The sequence below is a fragment of the Phallusia mammillata genome, chromosome 6, assembly GCF_965637545.1.
Source record: "Phallusia mammillata chromosome 6, kaPhaMamm4.hap1.1, whole genome shotgun sequence".
Lineage (NCBI taxonomy): Eukaryota > Metazoa > Chordata > Ascidiacea > Phlebobranchia > Ascidiidae > Phallusia > Phallusia mammillata.
In genome coordinates this window covers 8,830,088-8,842,743 of record NC_137257.1, presented here as the reverse complement: position 1 = coordinate 8,842,743, position 12,656 = coordinate 8,830,088, and the positions used below count along the sequence as shown (strand labels likewise).

At 34.4% G+C, this 12,656-nt stretch overlaps 1 protein-coding gene across 1 annotated transcript in view; it reads right to left on the bottom strand.

The window, feature by feature from the left end:
• The window catches only part of LOC145232178 (intersectin-1-like), a 66,982-nt gene extending 55,799 nt beyond the window's left edge, over positions 1-11,183 (bottom strand). Inside the window, exons 1-12 of the mRNA XM_080096714.1 lie at positions 10,971-11,183; positions 10,475-10,637; positions 9,470-9,639; positions 8,869-9,000; positions 7,215-7,299; positions 6,493-6,584; positions 4,623-4,772; positions 3,734-3,861; positions 3,406-3,512; positions 2,940-3,014; positions 1,300-1,458; positions 273-375 (exon numbers count right to left, since the gene is read on the bottom strand). Of these exons, the coding sequence (XP_079952840.1) occupies positions 273-375; positions 1,300-1,458; positions 2,940-3,014; positions 3,406-3,512; positions 3,734-3,861; positions 4,623-4,772; positions 6,493-6,584; positions 7,215-7,299; positions 8,869-9,000; positions 9,470-9,639; positions 10,475-10,637; positions 10,971-11,040 (1,434 nt within the window). The 5' untranslated portion in view covers positions 11,041-11,183. The remainder of the gene's footprint in view (positions 1-272; positions 376-1,299; positions 1,459-2,939; positions 3,015-3,405; positions 3,513-3,733; positions 3,862-4,622; positions 4,773-6,492; positions 6,585-7,214; positions 7,300-8,868; positions 9,001-9,469; positions 9,640-10,474; positions 10,638-10,970) is intronic.
• Between the last annotated feature and the right edge of the window lie 1,473 nt (positions 11,184-12,656).

Genomic DNA, 12,656 nt, shown 5'->3' with positions numbered 1-12,656 from the left:
ACCAAACTATTAGATAAAACAATTATTTTAAATCTAAAATTGTAAGACAAAAAATATTTTTTCACAATAAATAGTTATTAAAACTTGTCCCATACAGAAGAGGTTTTATAGTTTGTTTTTATCACACTATCACAAAATAGCAATGTATAAAAGGAGACCATATAACCAAATGTCAGTTAAAGAGGGACATATAATCCAAGAAGCACTATATACGCAAAATGTAAACAGAATTTCAGGATTTTTGGTGTCAAGCTAAAAACAAATTTACAGACCAGGGAATTTAATTCCACATCTAGAGTTTTGGTCTTTGCTCGTAAACTTGTCACATTTTCTTGCTCACGAAGTTTATGTTGCAGCAACTCTTTTCGTCGTAACCTGAACAAACATAGAATTTGTAACAAATGTTACTCATTTTAGACCTACAAATCGTGGTAAATTTATTCTGGGAATCTTTCCCTATTCTATTGCCATTGTCGCAACGATTTCCACCTTTCATTTTATAAATCACAAGTTCGGGAAATATATTTATTTCCAGGCTGAAATCAGTGTTGACAGTGTTGTAAAAACAAATTAATTTCGCTAAAAAGCATCTTCAGTGTAATGCCTTTTCTACTTTTAATCCCTTTTATTGCTCTCTAGTCACTGAAGATACTTTTTAGCGAAATTAATTTGTTTTTACAACACTGTCAACACTGATTTCAGCCTGGAAATAAACATTTCCCGAACTTGTCATTTTTGACCTAATTCGTAGCATCTTCTCCTACTAACAAATAGTGATGGAACGATACCAGGTTTTAAAGCGAGTACCAATATCGAGTACGAGTACCACATGTATACACATTTGATACCAAGTACCGAGTAGGATTACCAAGTACTTAAGTGTAGTTTTGTACTTAGTTGTATATCATTGGCTAATTTATCTGCCATGGTCGGGGGGCACACACACATGCCGAAAAATGGAATCTCCACGTGATAGCAAAAAAGATATACATAAACTGGCGCAACTTCACCCAGTAGTTAAGGAACATGTTGCAGTGACACTTGTATGACCTCACATTAGATCAGCTATTGTTTCTGCTTCCTTAACATTAACATGTGGATTTTGACATTCATTAAGGTAAGCTCTGACGTCGTAACTCTTCTATTAAAGGGCAAACCTTTCGTAATCTAGCCTCAAATTATGTAGATTATTTTTCAAGATTAGCATCAACATTTGACAAAATAGCAACAAAACCGGTGATCCTGATACAAAATGAATATTTGAAATCAAAATTTGAGATTTCAGCACAGAATTTTTACCTTTCCCATTCCAATTGTCGCTGCCTCTCCATCTCACGTTGTGCAGCTTCTTTTTGCTCAATCGCTTTCCTCCTCTGCTCCTCACGTTCACGTTCGATTGCACGTTGTCGTTCCAGTTGTTTTTCAATCTCCTCCTGTCTTTTTCGTTCCTGCTCCATCCTATTTCACACAAAAATAAAACATTTTAAAAGAAAAAAGTACAAAAAACGAAGTTTAATCACAAAAATATTTTTCATGGATTTACGTTCCAGGAAGAATTTTAAAGAAAAAGATTTTAAAGGGACAGAACTACTTAAAAACCAAATCCGCATATCATATGACAGAGTAATAGACAAAGTTTTATGTTAAATATGGTATGTAATGCCACATTGAGAATAAAATGTCATGCTGCTTTACATAGGCTTCCTAAGTTATTTAAGATTTCTACTGCATAATTGTCTCCGCATATGGAAATGCGTTAAAGCAAAAATAAACTTTGGCAGACATGCCATCTGTTTAAGGTTTGTGATGCCTCAAATATGTAAAGCAGAGAAAAATGTTTAAATTTTCTCTTCTGATTGAGTTGGAATTTTCTGGAGAATTTATCCAAAAAAAAAACAGCCGTATAAACCAGATGAGAAAGTTTTAACAGTTAAAAATTATTTGACATGTATGCAAGGTTTTAATACAGTGGTTCTCAAACTTTTTTGACCGCGACGCAAATCTGAGCTTTATGAACATCTTGCGACACAAGCCTCAAACAACAAAAATGTATTTTTTATTTTTGTATGAATAGTTATCTTCCTTAAACGCAAACTGTTACTTTCCAAGTTCAGTTTCGTATGATTAACCTCCTATCATTCCCCGTGCTAGCATGTTACAATCGCCGTGTGCGTAATAGAAAATTGGAAGGTTATTGTCTGTATGTTATAATGATTGGTTCATTTTGCTGTATAGCGTTATCAAGTGAGGCTGTATTTGGCTACGGTGCTATCAAAACTCTCAGAGTCCACTTACTTATGCTGCAATACTCCAAGGTTACTAAGATAAAGCCACATAAAATGCCTATGATACAATAATTCAGTCATGACTGAGAATTGAAAATACTTCACCACAGCGCGACCCATGTTTGGGCCGCGACCCATACTTTAAGAACCACTGTTTTAAAAGAATGATCAAAATAGCCCATCTTTAGATTCAGCAATTGTGATTGTTGAGTCATTGTATGCCATTGTTTTCACACAAAGCAATAAAGCACAGTTGGTTCTTTCACTCTGCTACGGTATTTATTACAATATTGTTTTTTAACAGAGTTAATGGCATTAATTAATAAACATTTCACTTTTTAATCATGCAATTTTTTTGTTGTCATATTACACTGTAACTGTAACAAATGTTTCAATAGTGTGGCCCTCCACTTACTTAAAAGTTTGTTTTTGGCCCAAAGTTGTTTAAGTTGACATGATCTAGTCAGTATCCATACCAGCAGTAGCAAAACATGATTATTGGTAATCCCCTTGAGGAATACAATTGATGTAGTAAGCATGTGATTCATAATCCATGTGCAACCAATGTCACATTGATTAAACAAATTAATGCTGTGGTCATGAGTTTTCAACACCATAACAGTCAGTCACACAGTTAATGATTTAATCCTGTACCTTTCCTTTTCTCTTTTTTCACGCTGCTCTCTCTCCTTTTGCTCTATTCTTTCTCTCTCCTTTTGCTGGCTTTCTCTGCAAACAAAATGTTGAAGTTGAAATTAATTAATAAATAAGCTGTTGGTGCCAGGCATAGTATCAAGTCTATAGAGCTCTTCTGGCAAATGTATTTTTATTCCATTTGCCAGAAGAGCTCTATAGACTTGAAATTAATTAATTTAAACATTTAGGAGGTTGCTATATGTGATGATTGGTCAGCAACCATGGTTGGATAATTTTTAAACAGAAGAATTAGCATTTCATTTATCCGTTCAAAAATACTTAAAAAACATGTTTTGAATGCTTTTCATTTTGTTGAAAAAAGTTTTAAATTTTACTGCAATGAAACAAAGATTTTGTTGCATTTGTTAGCTACAGAAAAATTATTCAAGTACACAATGTTACAGAAAAGTATGACTGGACTTACAACAGTGCTTGACGTCTCTTCTCAAGCTCAAGATTTCCTTTTGCAAAGTTTTCCCTTCGTTTGTCCTCAAGCGATACAAACACATTTGCATTCTGCTTAGGATCGTCCTGTAATTTGGAAAACACAAAATTTTAACACAAACAAACAAACAACTCACATTCTTGCAACTTTTTCACAAAAATGCAACTTTTTTGCACAATCAGAATATTAAACGAGGGTGTCTTAAAGACCTATACCATTGGTATCATTGAACAGGCAAAAAAGGGCAGCATAATATATTTAAAAAATAAAGTACATATTTGAAACTTAAAAAAGCAAAAACAAATACCTTGTTATTGGGGTCCATTTGGGTTAAGGGGGTGAGCAGTCCCAACTGACCGATGTTTGATGATATTTGGGGTGAACGTTGAGATGGGGGAACAAGTTGCGGGGACAAAACGGATGGAAGGGGATTTCCTGCACCAAACAAAAGTGTTAAAAAAATTTAAAGCAAATGTAATAATTTGAGGGACATTTGAACACAGGTAAACCAAGATTTTAAATTAAACCATAGTGTATCTCACAGAGAAAAAAAAGTGAATCAATAGAATATTATGCATAGCACAATAGTTACAACCCATTTGTCCCAATATACACTTACAGATATAACAATAGCCGTTGTGATAAAAGCCCGTTTCTATATTTAAACCCTCATAGATTAGACAGCCACATATTTTAAATGCTGCTAAACAGCTGAAAAAACAGGCAGCCTATACAAGTAAATACCTGACAGGGCATAAATCATTTTTTAAGCATGATTATTGTTTCTTCAGTGAGAATTTGCTACTCCCACACTAAACCAGTGCTTTTTACCCATCTGAAATGTTAGACTACTTTTGCTTATAGACTACGTACAATAAGCTTTCCAGGATTGAACAAAAAATTATGCATATTAAAAAAAACAATAAGCTAAAGGTTTTATATGTCATGAGAAGCAGACTCTTGGAACTTTGCCAAAATTCAGGCTTGGGAAACACTGCTCTTAACCATTTGGACTGTGCCAGTAAAAACTATTGTGCACTAATTAAACATTATTTTACCATACACACAAACACCACTCAGCTAAGATAATAAATAATTGATTCTGCAATTAAATTTAAAATCTCAAACGGTAAAAGCAGACTACACAGGCCCTGTGATCAGTGGACTAAAGGTCTCAAAATGACATAACCACTTGCCTGTTTTTGCCATGTCCGCGAGATGCATGGCAAGGACAAACTCCTCTTGCGTAAGTTTTCCGTCTTTATCAACATCACTAAGTTGCCAAATGGAAGCGAGAGTCATTTGTGGCAGACCTGTGAGACTTAGAATGTGCCGCGCTTGCATGCCTAAAACAAATGCGCTTACAAGAGTTAAAACTGTAAGATAAAAGATATCTACTGAAAGGCAACAAGAGTACGTTTAAGTACGATACACCACCGTCCACCATCATAGTATTGAAGGCATTGTACCAATTCATGTGGTGACCAAGGATTCCCACATGGCAAGACGTAGGCTCAAAAAATATATCTATATGAATGTGCCATGATCGCTGTTCTGATGAACAATTCAGGGATGATCCCAGTTTTAAATTTATGTTCATCTTAACCAAGTACATTACATTGTTATATTATAGTCCTTACAATTCTCCTTTTCAATGGAAATAGATATTTGCCAGTTAATTGAAACAAGAACACTAAGTTTATGTCAGAATTTGTTCATGAATTAAATGACAATTTGTTTTCTATTTCTTTAGGAAAAGTTATTTCGGATGTTTGCTTTTAAACTATTAACACAACCTTTCCAAATTTGATGTGTTGTTTTGTTTTACGCTTCTGTTTGGAAAGTGTTCTGTGGTGTGCATGAGTGTTAGTGCAGTGGCCAATCCCAAACAAATGGGTTCCTATTCGGGCATTGTCCAAGCACTTCTAATCAAATTTAACTCATTACCATGGCTAATTTATAATAGAAAAACATTCAATGTATTTTTTTGTATTTGAACACAAATTTAAACAACAGTTTTTCACTAAAGGCAATTTTTCTTGTTTCATTTTTGAACAAAACTTTAAGCAACAGTTTTTATACTTGAAGCAATTTTTCTTGTTCTGTTTTCAAACACAAGTTTAAGAAACAGTTTTTTTTACTTTAGGTTTCTATTTAAGGGTTGTGGTATAAGTTCATATTTTCTGCTTTATGGCAAGAAATACCAGGTGGAAAGAAAGAACTAAACAGGCCAACACTACAAACAATAGCTAACTGATTTCCCCTTTGACATACAATACCACAAAATCATTAACAATGGGCCAAAATGCATTCACAGACAGTTGTCAAGGAAATAGCCCGAATAGGAATGATGATTTCACATTTCCCGAAACAAGGAAACACAGCATATGTATACTGCTGGTTCATGGAACATTTTAGAATTGAAACCATGTGGCTTATTTGAAACAAGTTTTTGAAACAAAATAAGCATTTTTACACCATTGGTAAAATGTTAGTTGAAATAAACGATTGTAAATTTATAAATTGCACAGAATTATTTTAGTGTTAACCCTTTAACTACTGAATTATTTTTCTCAAAATTCAGCTGTTAAAGGGTTATTTGACATACAGTAAACTTCGGTTAATTTGGACCCGTTTGGACAAAAATATTTGTCTGGATTAGGCAAAGTTTCGGATTCGCTCATGAAGATTGTTTCAAGCCTCACCACATTACAAATCATTTATATCTCAAGTTTTGTCTAAATTAGACAAAGATCCGGATTAACTGAACCCGGTTTAACCAAGGTTTACTGTATATATGTTTGTAAATTTGAGTAATATTTTTGTTGCAAATATATACACATTTTTTGTCAGAGTAAAGTTAGCCCCAAAACAAGTTTTCTAATAGTTGTATTTTAACTTATTATGTGCTGTGCAATACATTGCAATTTTTTTTGCTTTTGAACTTGTACCTTTTTTAGGTCTAAAAGAACCAATTTTATCACCTCAATTGGCCTTTCAAAAAACAAGGCTAGCTAAATTTAATGCTGCATATTGTCATGAAAATTTAAAACACGTGAAATTTACCTGATAGGTAATTGGTCTTGTTTTTATCGTGGGTGTTAAACATTTGTTTGTATTTGAGCTTGGCATGTTTAGGTATATCCCATTCTTGGCTTCTGTGGAAAAAAATGCATTCTAAAGTCACTTGCGACAACAGACTGTCATAAGGCCCATTCATGTTTATGGCCCTTTATTTAAAACAATTAACCTTTTCAGAGGACATGCCAATTATATTTGACATAGCAAACAGGTCATTGTATTCTTTATCAATAAGTCTTGTTATTAATATACTCCTACATGGAAGTATTTACTACGTTGTTTTGAATGAAGAGTAGTTTAGGTCAAAGCATTTAATGTGATTAACATAATGCATTTTTCTAACAAGTGTTTAAGAGGTTTAAATACTATATATATATGCAAGGGCCAAGAAACTTTAAACTCTGAAAAAAACTGCTTCTTTAGAGAATACTAAATTTTTGGTATGCACAGTAAGAGCATAAAGATTTAAAAAAATGTTTTTTAATGGAAATAAAAATATTTTGTTCATTATTTTTTAGCTTCAAGTCTTCAAAGAGCTAACAGGTTGGTAACTCCTGTACAACACCAGCAGATAGCCTTAGTCAGGTGCATCACCAAATCCATAAAGTTCGTATTTAAACAACAGGATTTGTTAAGAGTGGCTCAAAATTTGCATAAATAGCCTATAACAAGAATAACACTGAAATGCCAACCTATGCAAAACTGACCTGGTTGAATCACTGATAGAGCCATGTCTTGACAGACTGCTGCTTGAAGGGGAATTGGTGGTTTGAGGTAGGTTACTGCTTGAGTCTACAAATGAGTAATGTACAAATTTAATTATGTTTTATGCACAGGCTTTACCCTGCAATGTATTAAGCCACATTTAAGTTCAATTTGACAGTCCAATACATGATTTTTGTTTTTAAATTTATGCAACAACCGCACAGTCAAAATAAAAATTCAATCCAACCTAATTTAATAACATGTTGCATAAGGCTTTACTGAAATGCGTTTTGACTTGTTTTGAAGGTCAAAAGATTATGGATTTTATCACACAGGCAAGATGTGAAAACAAATGATCTTACAGGCATATTTGAGGAAAGCTACAGTTTCTATATCATGTATACCAGTGGTTACCAAACTTCTTGACGCAACCCAAATACTTACATTTTTGTGGTTTCTCTCGCCTAATGGATATGCATTATTACTAGTGTTGTACCGAATCGGCTAAATTTCGATTCGACCGAAACCGAATATTCGGCGGTTTTGCCGAATAAATTCGGCCGAATCAACCGAATCATTTATGACGCCACGCGAAGTCGTACGCTACGCGTTTGACGGGAAAAAAATGTTTATCTACCAGGCAGCCAGTGCAAAATAGTTGTGTTTCGTCCTTATTTCACTTCTGTGGGGTTTAAAATTGCCTTAAGCATGATTGGCAACCTGCCAATGAATTACTAATTTTTTTGACTACCGTGGGAAAAACGATGTGTTGAAAAAGATAAACATTGATGCAATTTTCGTTATGTCTGGGCTTTTGAAAGATTGCGTGGACCTTAATAAGCAGAAAAGACACGTTTAACGCTTTAAATTTGTGTTCGTAAAAGATTCGGTTTCGGCCGAATCGCAACAAATTATTCGGCCGAAACCGAATCTTTGCAAAAATGATCGATTCGGCCGAATAAATTCGAATATTCGGTACATCTCTAATTATTACTACTTTAGTTGCATTTTTGTCTGTAAAACTGAAAACTTTATGAAAATTTTAATTTATTAAATTATACTACGCCAGTTTGGACATTTGCAGTTTATATCCAACATATTTTATTCAGTTTTTTCAATAAAACATTTCCATTTAGCCCGAACTTTATAGTAGGTTTGACAACGCTCAACAGTGAGCTGACAAATAACATTATTACATCACAAACAAAGTGGACCAGTTTTATGTACGAACATTGTTTTCAAATTATTATTATTATGCAACAGTTTAATCAGTAGGGAAAAAAACCTAAAACAAACTTAAGTAGATGCTGTTGTCCTCAAAACACGCGTCCCAACTTCATGAAACACTGATGTAATGTACAAACTAACACCACCAAACACTGAATTGTTCCAAAGCTGCCAATCGTAGCAATTACACAACATACATGGGGGATTACAACTGAACCATATAAATGCTTGTAGTCACAATTTATAAATAACATGCATTTTAACACTCAAACCAAAATATGTCAGACCATTTCTTGCTAAAGTCTGTTTGAAGAAAAAGGCTAATCCACTTGCAATGCACAACACAATGCACAAAATCATAATCAAAAATGGCATGTTTATAGTATCCTTGCACAACAAATTAAATACATGTGTTACTGATCAACTTACTTATATGCATTGGCTGTGAAATTCCAGTCATGGACATACTTCCATTGGACATGGCTGGCATGGTGTTATACATGCCTGGCATTGAACCTGGCACTGATGCAGTGACTGAGGCCATTGGGGCCATCATGCCAGCTGTTATAAACGTAAAACACAGGCAAGTGCAAAGTTACATGAAAAAGAAACTTTCAAAATAAAAAATGCTATAAATAATAGTTGTTTGTTTTTTGTGACATCAGCATGCAAAACAAGAAGGATATTTTGTAGATCACAGTAAACCTAGGTTCATACGGACCGATTTGGACCATAAAATTTTGTCCAGATTGGGGAAAATCCGGATTAACCAATGTCAAATAGTTAAAGCCTTACAACATTACAAATCATTTGTACCTTAAGTTTGGTCTGAATTAAGTGAAAATCCAGATTAACCTAATCAGATTTAACCAAGGTTTACTGTATGTGCTACACTACATAGCTGTCATTGTTATATTCACAAAACACATTCCTAAGTCATTTGTAGTCAAACGAAAAAAACATGTCATAATTTAAAAGCTCATCACATATGTCACACTATAACTGGTTTTAATTGGTACCCAAAACATACCATTCATATTGGGTTGGGAAAATCCACCACCATACATGGGTTGTTGTTTCATAGTGGGTGGCAGAGTAGAAGGAAGCATAACACCCTGAAGTTTCAATTTAATCAACTTCATTGCAATGGCAAACTCAAGCTTGTCCATTTTGCCATCACCACTAAAATCGGCGAGCTCCCTGTATGACAAGATACACTGTTTGGATATTGAAAGATACAATAACACAAATACAGAAATGATTGTTATGTCCTTGTGTTTGATTTTTTATCAGTGTCAAGTCATGCATTGTAAGGTTAGTGTGGGTGTACAGTTCTTGTTACAATTGGTTTCAACTAGTGATGCACTGAAGTATTGGTTGGCCAAAACATATAGGTAAAATATGCGGTTCTAGTGATGTTTTAGTTTCTGCTCATGTTTTAAAATTTGTCTGAAATCGAACTTTTTTTGTAATGTGAAATCAAAGCCTAATGTTTCACAACTGGCCAATAAAATAAAACCAGGTAATTTCTTTTGTAAAAGCCCGTTTTTACAAGAAAATTACAAAATAAAAGAATATTTTTGGGGGGTTTCTTGAAGCTTATATATCGTAAAAGGTATTTTGGGAAATCATAAACAAGTTTACTTGCACTACGAACAAGTGATTTTGTGGGAAAAACATTATAGTTCAGGTTCAGCCTGATTTCGGCCTTGTGGGCAAATATCCGGTTTGGTACGAGCCGTTAAGGGCAAGTTCAGTGCATCAATAGTTTCAACCTTTATACATTTGCGGCTCAAAAAACACAAAACTAAAGGATAGATTACTTCCCAAGTGTTTGTTCTTTCTTTAATTCTTTGCACAGCAGTGCATAGTGCTCAGTTAATGCTTAGGTTTTCATGTTAGGGACTTTTGGGGTTTATGTTTGGAACAGGAAACACACACAAATGGGCAGCAAAACAGGAAGGACAATAAGATGCCGCACACACACACACACACAGTTGATATAAAATTCTTACACACTGACCATATGACTTACCAAATTTGAGCCAACACTTGCGGGGGTAGTTTGGATTCAAGGAAGAAATTTCTAGCTTGGTCACCCCTGAGAAAACCGGCCACTGGCATCAGTTTGTTGAATTGTTGAGTGTAGTTGTTCCATTCTTCCGATGTAACAACCCACTGAACATTAGCTGTGGATGCTGCAAGCAAAAAACCCAATACAACTTAAAAAAGTAGAGAATGAGGCAAAAAGCTTGTGGTTAAATATATGCTAATGATAGTATATATTGGGCATAGGTGCGGAACATAGGTATGCTGCATACCTCAAAACCAACCAACGTTTGTATATCCTTCATGTAAAAATATTATAAACTTAAAACCAGTATGTAACATTATAAATTCAATCATAGTTATATTGACAGCCAATAATCATTATAATTTACTGCAATTGCATAGCGCACCGAGAGCAGTTTTGGAATTTTAACAATATATAACAATAAACAAAAAAACTTAATGGAATTGATTTTGCATACTTTGCATCATAAAGCCACCACCAAAATTTCCAAATCCCGGGACTTGCGTCATTAGGTGTTGTGTCATCATGAAATTGTTACAATAATCCTTTTCTTTGATTCTTTAATGGACAAAGTGAAGCACCACCAAAAACACAACCATTCAAAAGGTGCTTTAAACAAATTATGAACGATCCATTCTTAAGTATTTTTGTTCTAAGTTACCATAATCATTTTTCTGTAGATAAAAAATACATTATCTAAACTGCACAAAGTATTTTGATTCATGTAGTTGACTAGCTGCTAAACAACAAATTAAATTTTTATCTAAAAATAAACAATTAATTGTTTCACCACACTGCTCTTTATTTACGCCGGAAAAATACTTTTTGGTTGTTTTAACAACTAAAACTTCAGTTATACCTCTAAACACATCAAACATATTTACTTTCATCTTTAGTCAAATAAAAATCAAACAAATACAGCTGCATGCATAGTATAAGTTTAAAAAAATACATTAAGCGCCGCAGGTCAATGACTGTAGAGACTGGCAAATTGGCTCAAAGGCTAGTTAATTAAGCTACAAATACAGTGTTTTTTTTTATTATTAACCGACAATTACACCCTTCCCGCTGTTCATTTACATTTCACAGTTTCACACCCTTTTCGAGTCAACCAAAAGTCAATGCTTGCTTTTTCAGATGGGCAATGTGCCGTGACGCAAGTCTCAAGATCCCCCCTTCATCAAGTTACGATTGTGCTTAAATTAGAAATCCCTACGTTGACGATACTAATACAAATTTAAAACAACGATTGCGCGAAATGTAACAAAAAAAATTGTACTTGGTTTATTTTATATTCAACGGAAGTTTTTCGGCATCGCATTTAATAAATTCGTGATGTAACGGCTCTAGTGGTACGGATGACGCAAACAGCGGCGGCGAAAGTATTTTCTCCCCTTCTGTTTGCCGGAAAGCATTTACCAACCCTCCCGGCGAAATTAGAACTGAAACCCTTACGCCACCTAACTAGCAAATTACCGGTAACTACAGCTGCTACTCAGAAGCGACAGCGTTTCAAACCAGAGTTTCTCAACTATTTGAAGCTTGTGTTGCAAAAAATGAATATTAGCCCGATTGCAGACCGACAAATTTCAAAACAACTTTTGTGACCCGGTGTTTTTCAGATTGTAGCCTAAAATTGTCGCAGCATGAGCAAAGCCTGTAGTGAATTGAAAACAAATCGTACCGTTTATTGCGTTCTACAAAGCTGTAAGCCTAACTATACGTTACGATTTAAGTTGCAAACGCAGTGTAGAATTTTGCATAATATTTTTTAAAGGGCAATCCCAAAAGTTCACTAACCGGCGGCAGAGGAACGTGGCTGTTTGAACTAAACTTTATTTTTGACAAGTGAAGTATCTTTCCAGCGAATGCAGTGATCGTCCATAAACTCATTAATGTCACTAATACTCTCTATTTTACGAACACCGGCATCCGATTTATAAAACAGTTGAACATTCGTACCCCCCAAAAAAAAAACTAAAGAAAGTAGGCTATGCCTAATCCTGGTCATAAACTAAAGTCATTAATCAGTGAATAATTTGAGTAAGCTCATTTATACGTTAAATCGTTTTTAGCCCAAATCCTCGCCCCATGTAACTAAACCTTGATACCTAAAAATTGTTTGGATAACTAAACATCTAGA